The 20,166-nt window shown below is 44.5% G+C and overlaps 1 protein-coding gene across 1 annotated transcript in view; it reads left to right on the top strand.

Moving 5' to 3' along the window:
* The window catches only part of ednraa (endothelin receptor type Aa), a 54,605-nt gene that overhangs the window by 24,825 nt on the left and 9,614 nt on the right, over window positions 1-20,166 (top strand). Inside the window, exons 4-5 of the mRNA XM_072568534.1 lie at window positions 11,912-12,064; window positions 13,382-13,515. Of these exons, the coding sequence (XP_072424635.1) occupies window positions 11,912-12,064; window positions 13,382-13,515 (287 nt within the window). The remainder of the gene's footprint in view (window positions 1-11,911; window positions 12,065-13,381; window positions 13,516-20,166) is intronic.

The following is a 20,166-nucleotide window of genomic DNA, read 5'->3' as shown; positions in this document are numbered from 1 at the left end:
ACTCAGCCAATTGCTGCGACTTCTGTGTGTGCCCGCGAGGAAGACACAGGGACACTTAAAAGACCAGGATTGGGTGAGCGCAGGGATTTTGGAAGGTGGAATAACTTGCAGTATTAGGAGCAGGCAAGAAGGTGGAGTTGAAACTGAAGATTAATTGTGATCATATTTCATGAGGGTGATCAGGTTCAGAAAGCATTGAAGTCTACTCTTCTTATTTCTTACATTCCTAAGAGTTCAGATGGCAAGTTTGAATCATAAAATAGAATCACTATAGTGTAGAAACAGGCCCTTTGGCCCAACAAGTCCATACCAACCCTTCAAAGAGTATCCCACCCAGACCTATTCCCTACTATTCTACATTTTACCCCTGACTAATACACCTAACTTTACACATCCCTGAACATTATGGACAATTTGGCCTGGCTAATTCACCTAACCTGTACATCTTTGGACTGTGGGAGGAAACTAGAGCACCCGGAGGAAACCCCACGCAGACACGGGGAGGATGTGCAAACTCCACACAGAGAGTCGCCTGAGGTTGGAATCGAACCCGAGACCCTGGGTCTGTGAAGCAGCAGTGCTAACCACCGAGCCACCGTGTCGCCCCCCTTTTTGTTTCAAAAGAAAGCGGGACAGAACACCAGCTCTTCACCGGAGACTCACTGATGATGTTACCGAGCATGGTGACGAAACATCTAAGCGCAAACCTTCCAACTCAGCAAGCAAACTTACATTCAGAACCTAAACCTGAGCTACAAATCTTCTCAATAATCTCAATACCTAAGAGTATTCAGTTTATCTCTAACAATATATGCAAGGATGCCATTCTCTTTGTGGTTAGAGTTGTGACTTCATGTTCATCTGTCTTTGCTCACCCTCTTCACTATTCCCATCAAGCCAAGCTTTCCCTCAGATTTTCCCTTAGCCTTGACTTTCTTTTCTCTTTAAGTTTCCCTCCACCTTTGTCCACTCTGAGCTCGCCTGTTCCATGAGAGCTTGTCCCACTTCCTTGCTCACATTCCCAATAAGCCATTGATACCTAATTTCCATTATTTTATAAATGCCAGCCCTGCAGCAGTCATCATTATTAATAATTCCCTCTCCTGAAAGGGAACTGACCCCCTCCCTTTCAAAATGATTATCATCATCCATCTCAGAAAAGCACATCTTTGATTCCTCTTTCTTGCAAACTAACCTTCAATCTCCCTTCAGCCTGCCTTCTGATTAACTTTAAAATCTCCGTCTTTCCCATGACTTCAGGCTTAAAACTATCCTGTCAGCTTCCTGCCAGACACATCACCAATTTGGCTCTAACTAACATAAAAGAAGGTGTTCTCTGTACCTGTGTTTCATGGTGCACTACCTATATTCAATTGTTCTACAGTTGCTGTCATGATATTTTGTAAGCGAAAGGATAAGCAAAACTTTGGGCATTGCATGTTATTTGCCTGAATTTAGATAAAGTTTCAGTCTCACTTTCTGCTATGATCTCCTCCACTGCAATGTTCCACATTAAAAGGCATTAAGATCTGAAATAAATTAACTCGGTGATTATTGAAAGGCAAGTAAATCACAACTGAGAATAATAAGAGAAGCACTTAGAGTCATAGAGAAGTATAACATAGAAAGCCCAATCTGTCCATGCCGACCAGATATCCTAACCTAATCTGGTCCCACTTGCCAGCACTTGGCCCATATCCCTCCAAACCCTTCCTATTCATATACGCATCCAAATGCCTTTTAAATGCTGTAATTGTACCAGCCTCCACCAATTCCTCTGGCAGTTCATTCCACACACGTACCACCCTCTGCGTGAAATATTGAAGTTGCTGAAGAGGGCAGAAAAATGGGGCCAGCAATGTTGTTGCACTGACATGGGTATGATTGGCTGAATGGCCTTCCACTCATTTGAAAAACATGACATAAACTCACTACAGTATGGAAACAGGCCATTTGGCCCAACAAGTCCACAGCAGCCCTCCAAAGGGCATTCCCACCCAGGCTTATCCTCCTATCCTTGCCCCATAACTCTGTATTTCCCATGGCTAATCCACCCAGCTTGTACATCCCTGGAACCTGGGCAACTCAGCATAGCCAATCCACTGAACATGCACATCTTCAGACTGTGGGAGGAAAACAGAGCACCCAGAGGAAACGCCACACAAACAGTTGCCCGAGGTTGGGATCAAACCCGGGTCCCTGGCGCTGTGAGGCAGCAGCGCTAACCACTGAGCCACCGTGCCACCCAAACATTGATGATTCAATACCTTTCAAGTTCAGGAGTACCTGCAGTACTCATTGACCTATCAAATCTGTTCAGTTGTGGGGTTGGAATTGACATTCCCCTGCTCGTGGTTTTGAAGGTAAGAGGTGGGAGGTGGTGGGGTCTGTAAACTCCTGTGTCTGGCTCTCCTGCCGTCTCTGCACACGCACCCTCCCCTGTCAATCTGAAATTATATGAATTGGGGGAGGTGACAATTTATCGACCTGTCTTGGAATCCCTACAGTGCCGATCGAGACCATTCAGCCTTTTAAGTCTCCATAGTGCATCGCACCCATTCCCCATATTTGCCCTGGCTAATCCACTTAGCCAGCACATCCTTGGACCGTACAGGGCAATTTAGCATGGCCACTCCAGCTAACCTACATGCTGTTGGACTTTGGGAAGAAACGTGAGCACCCGGCAGAAACCCACGCAAGCATGAGGAGAATGTGCAAACTCCCTACAGTCGGTCACCCGAGGCTGGAATCAAACCCTGGTGCTGTGAGGCAGCAGTGCGAACCACTCTGACACCATGCAATCCTTGATCCGATGCAGCCAGTTAATGTCAACGGAAGGACCTCATCCTAGTGCCAGTGGTATGTTACTAAGGCAAGGACACATCATCACCAGTAGGAGCCTGACAGCTTTAGCTGCTCAGACTGGCAGCAGCCAAGGTCCCCTTTACAAGATCCCTGTTGCTATGAGAGACGCCTTTCCAACTTTCTCTTTTAACCCCCTCACAAGCCACTTGAACCTGCTCCCCACATCCCAATCTACTTTCCCCGATCCATGGGCTTAGCTGTCTGTCAAAACAGTTTCGCCCTGGCAACCGTTTGTAGTCCAAGCATAGCCACCACTCCTGATTGGTGCTGCCGAGGCAAGAAATCTGGCTAATCTGATTGGAAGGGAAGTCTGTAAGATGGGACGCCCTTTCTGATAAAGGCAAGTCACACTTTACAGCAATCAATACTGCTTCCAACTTTACATCACAGTGGTGCAACCATCAGAATCTTGTGTGGGTTACCCTGCCTCTGAATTATTAGCCAGCAGAATGGGGACCCCACTGTCCCATAAAAACCCAACAAATGAACATAATCATTTTCTTACATTCCTTCACCAAAACAGCTAGTTCTGTTTAGAAGATTTGTGCTTTTTATTTGGATCTGTTAAGCATTAAAATATCTTCTTTCTTTCCTGCCTCGTGTGTTTCTCTTGATCTTGAGAATTGAAAAATGATGCTTGTGGACAAAATTATCCATGGAATGTATCCTGGAGGGAGGGCTCTGGTCAGCTTCAATAGGTCGTGTAGTTGTTCAGAATAAATCCCAACAGGATTGGTTCAATTCCTGTTCTGGCTGAGGCCACCTCGTGAGGTCCTTTCTCACCTTGTCCCCTGAATGTGGAAGGGAACGACCGCCACCGACAAAAACTGCTGAGGAACTTGCCGAGGTTGAAGCAATCAGCAGACCATGAGGGAAAGTCCTGCCTTCGAGCACAGCACCCACAGAATGGAACAGATTCCAAACGGAACGTGCCTTAAAAAAAAATAAATTGCTGCAACACGGAATCCTGGGCTTATCCCAATGTTAAGGTTTTTTGTCGGTGGCGGTCGTTCCCTTCCACATTCAGGGGACAAGGTGAGAAAGGACCTCACAAGGTAGCCTCAGCCAGAACAGGAATTGAACCCATCCTGTTGGGATTTATTCTGAACAACTACACGACCTATCGAAGCTGACCAGAACCCTCCCTCCTGGATACATTCCATGGATAATTTAGTTCACAAGCATCATTTTTCAATTCTCAAGATCAAGAGAAACACACGAGGCAGGAAAGAAAGAAGATATTTTAATGCTTAACAGATCCAAATAAAGAGCTCAAATCTTTTAAATAGAGATAGCTGTTTTGGTGAAGGAATGTAAAGAGAATGATTATATTCATGGGTTGGGATTTATAGGACAGTGGGGTCCCCATTCTGCTGGTTAATAATTCAGAGGCAGGGTAACCCACACGAGATTCTGATGGTTGCACCACTGTGATGTAAAGTTGGAAGCAGTATTGATTGCTGTAAAGTGAGAGTTAATACATTAGAAAAATGTTTAAGTAACAAAAGGAAATTACTAAAGTTCATTGCACCCTCTTGGTCAAGTTTGACTTCCAGTAAACACAATAGCTCACCTTGAAAGCTCTTCAGTAACTGTTTGCCTGGATGGTTGGCCTGTATTTACCTTGGAGAAAGTGAGGAATGCAGATCAGAGTCGTGAGTGGGGTGCTGGAGCTCCCTTCATCAAGAAAGGCTCTTGCCCGAAACATCGATTCCCCTGCTCCTTGGATGCTGCCTGACCTGCTGTGCTTTTCCAGCAACACACTCTGGACTCTGTAGTTGCCTTTAATCAGTCACTTCCTACATGTTTAGTTATTCCAGTGGTTTAACAGTAGCTACTAATTCCATGACAACACTGACAACGCTTTACAAACACTTTTAGAACATAGAACATAGAACATAGAAAAATACAGTGCAGTACAGGCCCTTTGGCCCTTGATGTTGCACCGATCCAAGCCCACCTAACCTACACTAGCCCACTATCCTCCATATGCCTATCCAATGCCCGTTTAAATGCCCATAAAGAGGGAGAGTCCACCACTGCTACTGGCAGGGCATTCCATGAATTCACGATTCACTGATTAAAGAATCTACCCCTAACATCTGTCCTATACCTACCACCCCTTAATTTAAAGCTATGCCCCCTCGTAACAGCTGACTCCATACGTGGAAAAAGGTTCTCACTGTCAACCCTATCCAACCCCCTAATCATCTTGTACACCTCTATCAAGTCACCCCTAAACCTTCTTTTCTCCAATGAGAACAGCCCCAAGTGCCTCAGCCTTTCCTCATACGATCTTCCTACCATACCAGGCAACATCCTGGTAAACCTCCTCTGCACCCGTTCCAGTGCCTCCACATCCTTCCTATAGTATGGCAACCAAAACTGCACACAATACTCCAGATGCGGCTGCACCAGAGTCTTATACAACTGCAATATGACCTCAGGACTCCGGAACTCAATTCCTCTACCAATAAAAGCCAGTACGCCATATGCCTTCTTCGCCGCACTATTTACCTGGGTGGTAACTTTCAGAGATCTGTGTACATGGACACCAAGATCCCTCTGCTCATCTACACTACCAAGTATCCGACCATTAGCCCAGTACCCCATCTTTTTGTTACTCATACCAAAGTGAATCACCTCACACTTACCCACATTGAACTCCATTTGCCACCTTTCTGCCCAGCTCTGCAGCTTATCTATATCCTGCTGTAACCTGACACATTCTTCCTCACTGTCAACAACTCCACCGACTTTCGTATCATCCGCAAATTTGCTCACCCAACCTCTAGCCCCTCCTCCACGTCATTTATAAAAATGACAAACAGCAATGGTCCCAAAACAGATCCTTGCAGAACACCGCTAGTAACTGCACTCCAAGATGAACCTTTACCATCAACTACTACCCTCTGTCTTCTTCCAGCCAGCCAATTCCTAATCCAAACCTCCAACTCACCCTCAATGCCATACCTCCATATTTTTTGCAGTAGCCTACCATGGGGTACCTTATCAAACACCTTACTAAAATCCATATACACCACATCTACCGCTTTACCCTCATCCACCTCCTTAGTCACCTTCTCAAAGAATTCAATAAGGTTTGTGAGGCACGATCTGCCCTTCACAAAACCATGCTGACTATCCTTGATCACATTATTCCTGTCCAGATGTTCATAAATCCTATCCCTTACAATTCTCTCTAAGACTTTGCCCACAACAGAAGTGAGACTCACCGGCCTATAGTTACTAGGGTTATCCCTACTCCCCTTCTTGAACAAGGGAACCACATTTGCTATCCTCCAGTCTTCTGGACTATTCCTGTAGACAACGAGGACATAAAATTCAAGGCCAATGGCTCTGCAATCTCCTCCCTTGCTTCCCAGAGAATCCTAGGATAAATGCCATCAGGCCCAGGGGACTTTTCTATTTTCACCCTTTCCAGAATTTCCAACACCTCTTCCCTACATACCTCAAAGCCGTCCATTCTAATTAATTGTGACTCAGTATTCACATTGGCAACAATGTCCTGTTCCTGAGTGAATACTGATGAAAAGTATTCATTGTGTCTCCCCAATCTCTTCAGCCTCCACTCGCAACTTCCCACTACTATCCTTGACTGGACCTATTTCTACTCTAGTCATTCTTTTATTCCTGACATACCTATAGAAAGCCTTTGGGTTTTCCCTAATCCTACCAACTAAGGACTTTTCATGTCCCCTCCTTGCTGCTCTTAGCTCTCTCTTCAGGTCCTTCCTGGCTACCTTATAACTCTCAATCGCCCCAATTGAACCTTCACGCCTCATCTTTACATAGGCCGCCCTCTTCCCTTTAACAAGGGATTCCAATTCCTTATTAAACCACGGCTCCCTCACACGGCCCTTTCCTCCCTGCCTGACAGGTACATACTTATCAAGGACACTCAATAGTTGCTCCTTGAACAAGCTCCACATATCGATTACACCCTTGCCTTGAAGCCTACTTTTCCAAGCTACCCGTCCTAAGTCATGCCTCACCGCATCATAATTTCCCTGCCCCCAGCTATAACTCTTTTCTGGCTGTTTAGTGCTTTGGCATATCCTAAGGCCATCAAGGGCAAAATATAACAAATTTACAACAACAACAACTTGCATTTCCATAATGCTTTTGATATACTACAGCAACACAAGATGTTTTGGTATGAAACAAAATTTAAGACGAAGGCCAGTGAGGAGATTTTAAGACAGATAGCCAAAAACTTGGTCAAAGAGGTAGTTTCCAAGGAACAAGACTAAAAAGCTGGGGCAGTTCAGTGAGGTGATGCTAGAGGTTGGGCAGAATGGTGACATAGTAGTCAGCATTGCTGACTCATAGTGCCAGGGACCCAAGTTCAATTCTAAGCTTCGGACGATTGTCTGTGTGGAGTTTGAACTCTCTTCCCCGTGTCCAGGTACTCCGGTTTCCTCCCACACTTCAAAGTTGTGCAGGTTAGGTGGATTGCCCATGCTAAATTGCCCATAGTGTCCAGGGATATGCAGGCTAAGTGGATTAGCTATGGGAAAATACAGGAATATTCTTTTGGGGTGGGGGTGGGTCAGTATGGACTTGATGGGCCGAATGGCCTCTTTCCACACTGTTGGGCTTTTATGATTCTAGGTTAGGGCCAAAGGCACAGCTGTCAGTGCTAAAGCTATTCAAATTATAGATTCTCAAGAGACCAGGATTGGGTGAGCATGGAGACTTCAGAAAGTGAAAGAGGTTGCAGAGATAAGATCAGGCAAGGAGAGATCTGAGAACAAGATGAGAATTTTAAAGTTTCGGTCTTAGTAGACCAGGACGCTATCCAGCACAGAAATGATGAACAGAATCTGTTACATTTTGGGATGTAAGCAACAGAGAGTTGGATGAGTTTGTAATTAAGAGCAGATGGAAGGAGGCTATGACACCATTGAGATGGTTAAGTCGAGAGATAACAAAGGCATGGATGAGTGTTTCAACAGCAAATGAGCTGAGGCAATAGTTTAGTCAGTCACAGTGATGTAGCACTGTCAAAGGTTCAACTCGATCTCAAACACAATGGTGAGTTTGCACGTGGTCTGGTTCAATCTCAGACAGCTGGGAGAGACATGAAGGCAGTGGCTAGAAGACAGAATTTACAGGTGGGGATTGAAAGCCATGCCTTTGGTATTCCGAATACTTATTGGAGAGAATTTGTATTCACACAGAATATCAAGCAATCAGTGTGACAAGTAGGAAGGTTGACAGAGGTGGTGATTAAATAGGACTGTGTCCTTTCAGGGCACTTGATAATTGTGAGTCCTTGTTTTCCTTTCTAACTACAGTCAAGGTAACAATGAAATATAACTGCAGTGTGTTGGAAAGCATGTAGACCGAATACATCATGGTAGACTTCACATATACCCTTCATTGGACCTGGGGCCAGCACCGTGGGGAAATCTCCCCTTCCATATTGATCCAAGAGCAAAAGTCAAAACTGGGAAGGAAGTAACTGTTAAGACAGAAGAAAAATATTGGTACAAAGTTTGTAAACAAGATTTAATCAATTGATATAATCACCATGTTTGCTGAGAAACAGTTGAACTTTCGGAATGTGAAATCTAAAACAAACAGAGACAAATCACAAACAAAAGCAGAAATTGCTGAAAAAGCTCAGCCAGTTTGGCAGAATCTGTGGAGACAGAGTTAACAGGTCAGGTCCTTCTTCAGAAACCCTGCTTTGTCTCCACAGACGCTGCCAGACCAGCTGAGTTTTTCCAGCGATTTCTGCTTTTTTTTCTGATTCCCAACATCAGCAGTCATAGAGTCATAGAGATGTACAGCACGGAAACAGACCCTTTGGTCCAACCCATCCATGCCGACCAGATATCCCAATCCAATCTAGTCCCACCTGCCAGCAGTTAGCCCATATCCCTCCAAACCCTTCCTATTCATATACCCATCCAAGTGCCTCTTAAATGTTGTAATTGTACCAGCCTCCACCACTTCCTCTGGCAGCTCATTCCATACACGTACCACTCTCCGTGTGATAACGTTGCCCCTTTTCATATCTTTCCCCGCTCACCCTAAACCTACACTCTTTCAGCACCACTAATCCTAAACCTACACGCTCTAGTTCTGGACTCCCCCACCCCAGGGAAAAGACTTTGCCTATTTATCCTATCCATGCTCTTCATGATTTTATAAACTTGTCCAGGGAAAACAGTCCCAGCCTATTCAGCCTCTCCCTATAGTTCAAATCCTCCAACCCTAGCAACATCCTTGTAAAACTTTTCTGAACCCTTTCAAGTTTCACAACAACCTTCCCAGAGGAAGGAGACCAGAATTGCACGCAATATTCCAACAGTGGCCTAACCAATGTCCTGTACAGCTGCAACATGACCTCCCAACTCCTGTACTCAATACTCTGACCAATAAAGGAAAGCATACCAAATGCCTTCTTCATGATCCTATCTACCTGTGACTCCACTTTCAAGGAATTTTGAACCTGCACTCCAAGGTCTCTTTGTTCAGCAACATTCTCCAGGACCTTACCATTAAGTGTATATTTTTTAATATTTGTTGTTCAGAGATAAATCACAGTTCAATCAGAAACTGAAAGCATAAAAGGTTGTCTTAAATTTCAGGATGTGACTTTCTGCTCCTTGGGGGCATCTCCAGATAGAAGTATGGTATAACTAACCAGGAATCAGGATGTATGTTTGTTCACTGGTTCATTTTCAGCCGGTTTTGTCACCATGCTAGGTAACATCATCAGTGAGCCCCCGGTGAAACACTGCTGTTAGTGACCCACTTTCTATTTATGTGTTTCGGGTTCCTTGGGTTGGTGATGTCAGTTCCTGTGGTGATGCCATGTCCTGTTCTTTTTCTCAGAGGACGGTAAATGGGGTCCAAGTCGACGTGTTTGTTGATAGAGTTCCGGTTGGAATGCCACACTCCTAGGAATTCTCATGCTAATCTGTGTTTGGCTTGCCCTGGGATGGATGTGTTGTTCCAGGCAAAATGGTGTCCTTCCTCATCCATATGTAAGGATACTAGTGAGAGTGGGTCATGTCATTTTGTGGCTAGTTGATGTTCATGTATCTTGGTGGCCGGTTTTCTGCCTGTTACAGTTCTTGCAAGGTATTTTATAAATGACATTAGCTTTGCTTGTTGTCTGTGTAGGGTCTTTCAAGTTCATTAGCTGCTGTTTTAGTGCGTTGGTGGATTTGTGGGCTACCATGATGCCAATGTACAGATTAGCCAAGGAGCTCCACCAAAGACTAAAACACTTGGTAGAAAACTCCCACCACTCCATCCACTCCACCCAGGAATTCCTGAAGACCGTCAAAGACACCAAGATAGAAGAGGATGAAATAATGGTCTCCTTTGACATAACAGCCCTGTTCACATCCATCAACATCAACCTAACCAAGGAAACACTATTAGAAGACCCAAACACACACACACCAAACACCACCAACTTCATCAGCAAGGACAGTATCTTCAAGCTGGTGGACTTATGCCTTACCACCCACTTCACCTTCAACAACAAAACCTACAGACAAACCAATGGAACACCCATGGGAACTCTGATATCAGGGTTCTGAGCAGAGGCAGTAACGCAGAGACTTGAACAAACAGCCCTGCCAACCATCCAACCCATCTGCTATGTGGATGACACCTTTGTCTTCAGTAAACAAAACAAATTAGAGGAAACCTTCAAGACCATCAATAATCCCCTTACTGGCATAAAATTCACTAAAGAGGAACAAAACAATAACAAACTGCCATTCCTAGACGTCACAGTCGAGCGAACAGCCAATGGGGAACTTCAAACCAACATCTACAGGAAAACAACACCTACTGACCAAATATTGAACTACAGAAGCAACCACCCCAACACCCACAAACGAAGCTGCATCAGAACATTACTTCAATGAGCCACCACACACTGCAGCACAGAGGAACTACGCAGAGCAGAGGAAAATCACCTATACAATGTATTGAAAAAGAACGGTTACCCAATGAACACAGTCCACCGATTTCTCAGCAACAGACCCAAACAAGCAGACAGAACATATCCAGAAACCCTAACCACACTCCCCCACATCAAAGACATCTCAGAAACGACTGCTAGGCTACTCAGACCCCTTGGCATCATGGTAGCCCACAAACCCACCAACACACTAAAACAGCAGCTAATGAACTTGAAAGACCCCATATAGACAACGAGCAAAACTAATGTTCTTTACAAAATACCATGCAAGGACTGTAACAAACACTACATTGGGCAAACAGGCGGAAAACTAGCCACCAAGATACATGAACATCAACTAGCCACAAAAAGACACGACCCTCTCTCCCTAGTATCCTTAAATACAGATGAGGAAGGACACCACTTTGACTGTGACAACACATCCATCCTAGGACAAGTCAAATAGAGACACGCACAAGAATTCCTAGAAGCATGGCATTCCAACCAGAACTCCATCAACAAACACATTGACTTGGACCCCATTTATCACCCTCTGAAAAAAAAACAGGAAATGACATCACCAACTCACGGAAACCTAAAAACATAAATAGAAAGCGGGCCATACCACCAATGCTTTGTCCAGAGGTTCACTGATGATGTTACCTAGTATGGTGACGAAACATCTGAAAACAAAACTTTCAGCTCAGCGAGTTAACTTACATCCAGAACCTCAACCTGAGCTACAAATCTTCTCAAATCCAGGAATCTGTAGGCACCAGGTATTCAATATTACCTTGCAGAAGAGCTTAAGAGCAAGGATGACCAGGCTGCTAATTTGTTTAAGTATCTCCAACCTCAGAAATCTAACCAGATTAAAGAGAAAGTTCTTGCTTTGTCAAGGCTCTACTGGCATTGCAGTCAACTTGAAAATATCCCATTAGTCTTTCCAAACACGTACTGAGTCCTGCACTGTGGCCCTTGGTCTTTCAGCTAGATTTTCCAATATTAAAAGAAAATATCAAAGATGCTGTCTCTATGAACGTCTTGTCTGGCCGGTTTCTGTCTCACAGGACACAAAATGTTTTCTTTCAGTTCTACATGAATGTGAAGGATTGGTGGATGTTTGGGTTTTATTTCTGCATGCCCCTTGTCTGCACTGCTTTCTTCTATGCCCGAATGACCAGTGAGATGTTAAGCAAGAGGAACAAGAGTTTGAGGATTGCCTTGAGTGAGCACTTGAAACGGGTAAGTTTTATTTTTAACTATAGTTTAATGCCGCAGAGAAGCTGTGTGCAAATGTGAACATATCTCAGTGACAAAATGTCAAGATATTTGCAATGCCAAGTGCCAGAAAATTAGATTAAAATAGTTAGGTGTCTGGTTTTGTCTGGTGCAGACTCAGTGGACTGAAGGGTGTTTTTGTGTGCTCTCGAGACTAAACGTATAATTAACCCAAGTGCCAATGCCTCAGCAGTTTGTGTATAACTTGTGTACCTTTTGCATCATATCCTTACAGGTTTGTGAGTGACACTGTTGTGAACAAATAGCCTAATGAGACAAATTGCACCATTAATAATTCCATTTAAAAAAAAAACAAAAGCTTGATTCACCAACCCAGGACTTTGTATGGGGAGCCAGACATGAAACGAGTAGGTCTGGAACTTCTTAATGTAGCATAGATTCTCCAAACTCTCAGAACTAAATCAGCTCTTAACTTTCCACCTGGACTTTTAGTGGTGGACAATGGTTTTTTTTTCAGAAAATTAATTATTTTCTAAGAAATAAAAAAAGTTTCAAAATAGAATCTAATAGACTCACTCTCCTTCATTTTAATCTTCATTGCTGCTGTCACTGAATTTGATTTAATTGAAGAAACCAGATTTTGTTTTTGGTATTCCCTGTCTCTTTCATTACTATTTTAGCCTATTGCTTCTTCAAACCCTCTTGTTCTCTTAAACAGTCTACCCCCCGATCTTTCTCCTTGATCCTTCCTGAGCTGATAGATGAAAGACTATTGATTGAGAAGGATCCAAGCCCCCTCTGCTTTCGCTGCGTTGAAATTTTATTTAATCACACATTTTTACACTTGATGCTAGAGCAATTAAAATCAATTAGTGGGGCAGTATGGTGGCTCAGTGGTTAGCACTGCTGCCTCACAACACCAGGTTCAATTCCAGCCTCGGGTGACTGTCTGTGTGGAGTTTGCACATTCTCCCTGCGTCTGCGTGGGGTTCCTCTGGCTGCTTTGGTTTCCTCCCACAGTCTAAAAGATGTGCAGGTGAGGTGAATTGGCCGTGCTTGGGTTAATGTGGACTGGTTGGGCTGAAGGGCCTGTTTCCACACTGAAGGGAATCTAATCATTACTCTCCATTTAAAAAACTCCCTTTCACCAGCATACATGATGTTATTTTGTTACACCTAATTGTTCGATAAATAGATCCAAGAATTGTCATTGGCCCTTGATTTACCAACGCGAGTGAAAGAATGTGAGCTTTGTTTGATACTCTCTGTAACTGGCTAAGACTATTTGAACTAAAGCTTACTTTTTGTATTTTTTTACAGCGCAGAGAGGTAGCCAAGACTGTTTTGTTTCTAGTTGTGCTTTTTGCTCTGTGTTGGTTCCCTCTCCACCTTAGCAAGCTTTTAAAGAAAACTCATTACAATGAAAATCGCTCCAACAAATGTGATTTCCTGAAGTAAGTAAGATTGATCAATGATATTCTCTTTACATTAACCTTGAATTCACTTTGGGGAGATACTCACAGGAAATATTAATAAGTTCAAATGAAAGTCTACCTCCCACTATCATGACTCGTATAATTATTAAATTGTATTTTAAAAATTATCTCTACGAAATAAGCAGTTAATATGTATTTCCAGACTGGGAAACTCTCAGTTGTATAGCACCTTTTACGCCCTCAGAATGTCCCAAAAAAATTCATTTCAAAATGTACTCACAATGAATGTATTTTACAATCACGTTGTCAGAACAAAGTTAAAAATAACACAACACCACGTCGTAGTCCAACAGGTTTGTTTGGAAGCACTACCTTTCAGAACGCTGCTCTTTCAAACAGGTGGTTGTCAGAATAATGTGGGTTCGAGGCCTTCTTTAGGGATCTGGGTATATAATCTAGGTTGACACTCCACCACAGTACCGACAGACCCCTGCAGTGTTGGAAGCGCCATCTGTTGGATGAAATGTGAATTCCTCTCAGAAGACAGGAGTTATGGCTGATGTCCTGGCCAATCCTTATCCCCAAATCCACATCTCAGATTAACATCATTGGCTCAGATTTTGAAGGCAGTTGTGATTGATTGCTCGATATTCCTTGTGTATACAGCTTGCGGATAGTTTGTGAGCTCCCATGCAGCAGTGATCAGGAGTCTGATAGGACACAGGAGATCTAGGATGGGCACACAATAGCACACCATTCTGCGACAAGTAACTCTGGGTGGGATGCTCTTTGGAGGGGCTGGCGTGGACCTGATGGGCCGAATGGCCTGCATCTACACTGTAGGAATTCTATGAAAAGGACGAGGTAACAGCTGCTTGGAAATATCAGCTGCAGGTTTCTCTCCAAACCACACTCTATTGGATTTGGAACGATATCATTATCCTTTTGTTATCGCTGGAACGCCCTCCCTAATGTCACTGTGGACATAACTCCATCTCATGGACAGCAGCAACTCAAGATGGCAGCTTGCTACCACTTAGTTAAGGGCAATTAGGGATGAGGAACAGTTACTAGTCTAGCTTGTGACCCCCACGTCCTGTGAAACGACAAACAACAGTCTCTTCAAGTCATCAGATTGCGGAACTGAAGGGCTGAATTTTAACACCGTGGCCTGCTTTGAGCAGATCCCAGGAATTCCCAGCGCCATTTCTGTTGGTGTAGGTGGGGAAGTGTCCTTAGCAAGCGCTTCGACAGCACAGAGAGCAAGCAGTATTAGTGGCGTCAGGGTTTGGGTGACTGTGAGAGGGGAAGGTGTTGCAGACAGCAGCGAAAGTGATCGAGAGTGAGCCTTGGTGGGAGGTGGGTACAGGAGCAGAGGCAGAGTGAGCATGAGGTATTGGAGAGAGGATTGTGGGAGACGGGGGAGGGTCATTGATCTTGGATAGCTGTGTATTTCTCCAGAAGGCTGGGACTGCTTGAACCCAGTTGGTAATTTTTGGCCAAGCTGGCATGGTCTGGTGACCAGCCCCCACTGCAGGCTCCAGGGGAGCAGTGAGTCCCACATCTGTGTCACCCTGTCCAGCAGGAACTCAAGGTCCCTACATGCACCAACTTACCCCTGTCCGCCATGTTTGGGACAAACGTCAGAATCCGTGCATGACTGACCCAGAATAGCAGTGATTGCCTGGTTACACAATGGTACACAGGTGCCAAGGATGCCAGTCAATTCTGGAATATCTGGTGAATGGCACGTGGTGCCTGGTGACATAGGGTGAACATCGGACTTGGTACAAGCCAGAGGGATGCGAGTTTGGTAAGATTCAGAGAGAAAACCCGTTCAAATCCCTCCGACAAACTTGATGTGACCTGTAACTTAGCCTTGAAACAGTAAGATTCAGCCCAAAATGTGCGTGAAATGCATTTCGAACAGACTCTGCAGAGGATGGCTTGCTGTTGAGTCGGGAATTTGTCAGCCCCTCACTATCTCAAGTCGCTCTCTCCCCATTTAAAGGTTTTTTGACACCTTTAGCTATTACATCCCATCAGCCCCACACACAAACTTTTGCCAAGCACCCGTTGAATTTCCATCTGCAGTTATTTTGTCTTTATTAAAATACACGTTCTCAGATAACGGGCTAACAGCTCCTGTCGTCTTTCAGGAGTTCCGAGCTATCATCCTAAAAACCTCCATTTGGAGTAGCTGAGGTATAAATATTGAGGCATCCCTTCCAGAAGGGATTGAATGCGTTAGAAGCACATAGCAACAGGACGGCCACATACCTGAAACTATATTCGGGCTAGGTCCATCATTAAGAGACCTGGGCATTACAGAGACTGAATGTGTGAAGAAAAAATTAAAAGTTTAAAAATAAGATGCTAGAAATACAGCATGCCAAACAAAAGATGAGCTGTTCCAGCTTTCCAGTGAAGGGTTTGCAATGCTGTTATTCCATCACCAACAGAAGGTAAGATGCTGGCGTTCATGTGATTGAAAGGTGTTCACAGGAAAACTACATCACCACAGAATACGGGATACACAGAACACAAAATCTGACTGCAATCAGCTGAGTGATGGCAGCTGGGGTTTTGAAAGTAGGGGGTTCCTGTGGGTGGGAGGTGGAGGGTGGTAAGAGGCAAGTTCTGGAGGCTCGGGGGAATTGGTTGTTGGTGTCCCACTCGTCCCACCTCCCAATACCAGATTTCTCAACGAGGAACCGAACGCCCTCGACCAAGTAACCCATGGAGAGACCTCAAGTAAACTGCAGAAGTGTTCCCTTCATCTCCTGACTGGCATCTTCCTTCGAGCTATGTAGTATGACCAACTGTTGTTTGTTTGATGTAAAATTATTTGCTCTACACGGAGGATAATCTAGTTATTTTTAATTGGCTTTTTATAGTCTTTTTATATTCCTGACTAGTTTATTCTCTTTGCCAACGATCCATTCAGCTATACTGTAATATCGATTTAGGTGAGCTGATATTTAGGGTTTTGACTCCACCCTGCAACATAATTATCTGTAAGTGGGTTTTGAGAAAGTTTATAGCTCAGGTTGAGGTTCTGGATGTAGCTTTGCTCGCTGAGCTGGAAGGTTTGTTTTCAGACGTTTCGTCACCATACTTGGTATCATCCGGAGGCTCACTGATGATGTTACCTAGTATGGTGATGAAACGTCTGAAAACGAACCTTCCAGCTCAGCGAGCAAGCCTACATCCATGGTCATCTATTCCAGTTACTGTTCTGTTATCTTACACTGATGTGGCACTGCAAACCTGTATTTCTGAGCTTCTGCAGTCGCTGCACCAATTAGCATTGTGTTGACAATAAACAGACTAAAATCTGTTTGATTGCTCCATTTTCCCATAATGCCCATTTTACATGCCACCTGCAAAGTCATCTTCTGTTTGTGAAGACAAAGAGTTAAGACTAGATTATCAATTGTGGCACAACTTTGTGCTGAACATCAGAGGAACCCAGCAGATTCAGAATGTGTGTTCCAGATGATTGCTGTGTTTCTTTCTAAGTGAGCCACACATGAACTGGGACATGCCAGGTTCCATCGCTGTATTATACTCCTCCTCCTCTCTGCACTCCCTGCTCCAGTTCTCACTTCTTCATCGTGTAGGCATGGCGGACCATTGTCGTTTTGGAAATCCTGGCTGGCAGCTCTAGATCTATCCAGGCACTGAAACCATGTTCCAATTCCTTCCTCCATCACAGCTAGGGTTGGAGGGAGGTGGGGGTGTCAAGTGGCTTTTGCTGAATATAATTACAAATCACACAAACCCAGGTTACAGTCCAATGGGTGTATTTGGAAGCACTAGCTTTCAGAGCGCTGCTCCTTCATCAGATAACCGTAGAGCAGGATCATAAGCTTCAGAATTCAGTTGTATGGCACTGATCTTTTGCTATAAGTTCTGTGTCTTATGATCCTGCTCACAGCTACCCAATGAAAGAGCAGTGCTCCGAAAGCTAGTGCTTCCAAATACACCTGTTGGATTATAACCTGGTGTTGTGTGATTTTTAACTGTGTCCACTGTAGTCCAATACTGGCTCCTCCATGTCATGGTTTCCCGAATATCATTATCCTCGCACATGTCATCAGCAATCTCTTCAGAAACTCGTGTTTGTCTCCAGGGAAGTAGTCAATAACTCTTCTTTGAGATTTGAACACCAGGGAGGCTTGACAGAGGCATGCTGGATAATCTTTCAATTACACAGACAGGTTGTACAGTTTTCCAAGAGGGAAAATAGTGCTGCTGCTCTATAGATACCCACCCAAGATTTGATTCATTATCGTCACATACTGAGATACAGTGAGAAGTATTGTTTTGCGTGCGAAGCAGACATATCATACTTTACATAAGTACACAAGAGTAATTGAACAGAATGCAGAATATAGTGTTACAGTTTCTGGATTAGTGGTGCTGGAAGAGCACAGCAGTTCAGGCAGCATCCAAGTAGCTTCGAAATCGACGTTTCGGGAAAAAGCCCTTCATCAGTGTTACAGCTCCAGAGAAGGGGCAGAGAAGGATCATCATGGAGTCTCTGCCATCAGCTGAGTGATGGCAGCTGGGGTTTTGAAAGTAGGGGGTTCCTGTGGGTGGGAGGTGGAGGGTGGTCAGAGGCAAGTTCTGGAGGGACGGGGGATTGGTTGTTGGTGTCTCACCTGCCAGTGCCAGATTCCTCAATCAGGGACCAGGTGCCCTTGAACAAGTAACCCATCCAGAGATCTCATGTAAACTGCAGAAGTTTTCCCTTCATCTCCTGACTGGCATCTTCCTTTGAGCTATGTGGCATGACCAACTATTGGAGAGTTACTCCCCAATCCCATTGACTTCAATTTTACAGGGGCACCGTGATGCTACACTTGGTCGACTCCTGCAGTGATGTCAACTGCACTTAATTCTCACCTCACTGCTCGAATTCAACTCTTAGGATCAGCGCTGTGATGAGTTCTACAGCAAGTGGTCTGGCGGATCCAAAACTGAGTATCGGTAACAAATTAAAAATGACAAAGATCTGCTGGGGCTGGAATCAGAAACGAAAACAGAAATTGCTCGAAAAACTCAAATGTCTAGCAGCATCTGTGGAGAGAAAGTTGACTTAACATTTCAACTTTTGTGACCCTTCTTTGGAATGTTCTGAAGTAGGGTTACTGGATCTGAAACGGTAACTTTGCTTTCTCTTCACAGATGCTGCCAGGTCTGCTGGAGGTTTGGTAACTAAGTTATTGGTGAATACATGTCCCCTGACAGCACTATCGGCAACACTTTCCATCACTTTGCTGATGAGTCAGAGTAGACTGTTAGGGCAGTAATAGGATTTGTCCTGTTTTTTTTGTGGACAGGACATACTTCACAATAAAAGCCTGTGTTAACGCTGTGCTGAAATGGGACACATATATTACTGGACTACGCGACTTCTGCACTACAGCCAAGATGTTGTCAGGACTCATAACTTTTGGCTTGTCCGGTGTAACCTGCCATTTCCTGATATCAAGTTAGGCAAAGTGAATTGCCTCAATATTTGCCTCTGCGATAGAGGGGACTTCAGGAGGAGGCCTAACACTCCTGGCTAAAATGGATGATGCTCCCCCCACCCCTCTCCACCAATTACATTCTGTGCTCTTTATAATCTCAGTGCTTCATCCAGGGTGTTGGTCAACATGAAGAAGGCTGTTTCTATTACTGATGGAAGGCAATAAGTGTTCACCAGCAGGAGGCTTCCTTGCCTGTGTTAAAGCTGGTACCATGAGTCTATGGGTCAGGGAGTCGAGAATCAGGTTACAGAGGGGGGAAGCTGAGACCTATCTGGAGATTAGATTGTTTGGAATTATGGTGCTGAAGGCGGAGCTGTAGTCAATGTGTAGGAGCCTGATCTAGGTATCCTTGCTATCCAGATGTTTCAGGGTTGAGCATAGGGCCAGGGAGATGGTATCTGCCGTGGAGCTGATGTGACTGTAGGCGGATTGCAAAGGATCAAGGCAGTCTGGTAGGCTGGAGTCGATATGAGTCATGACTAACCTGTCAAAGCTCTTCATAACGATGGAGGTCAGAACCACCGGGCAGTACTCATTGAGGTACACAGTGCATGGCTTTTCTTTGGCACTGTGATGATGGTGGTCTTCTTGAAGCAGGTGGGAACCTCCGATTGGAGTAAGGAGTAAGTAAAGATGGTAGCAAATAGTCCCACCAGCTGGTCCACACAGGATCTGAGTGCAAGGCCAGGGAGTCCATCCAGGCCAGTCGTTTTCCATGGGTTCACTCTCAAGAAAGCCAATCTAACGTCTGTGGCAGTGACTGTGGGTACAGGTGTACAGGTGTACCCACAGTTGTCAGGTCAGGTGACATTGTTTCACTGACCTGCCGTTCAAAGCAAGTGCAGAACACATTGAGCTCATCAGGTAGGGATTCCCTGTTGACCACGACTCTGCTCGACTATGATTTGTAGCCAATTATGTCGTGTAAGCCTTACCACAAACAACAGGTATCTGTGTGGTTAGTCTAGGTCTCAGGCTTAGTTTGGTATTGCTCTTGGTGTCTCTGATGGCCTTATGAAGATTTCCTGTGTAGGTCAGGATCATCCAACTTGAAGCCTAAGACCTGGACTTCAGTCGGGGGTGGATTCCCAGTTGATCCATGGTTTTCTTCTGGGGAAAATTCAGATTA

This window comes from Chiloscyllium punctatum, chromosome 1 (genome assembly GCF_047496795.1).
Source record: "Chiloscyllium punctatum isolate Juve2018m chromosome 1, sChiPun1.3, whole genome shotgun sequence".
Classification (NCBI taxonomy): Eukaryota; Metazoa; Chordata; class Chondrichthyes; order Orectolobiformes; family Hemiscylliidae; genus Chiloscyllium; species Chiloscyllium punctatum.
Note: the sequence above shows the minus strand (reverse complement) of the source record. Positions and strands in the feature narration are given on the sequence as shown.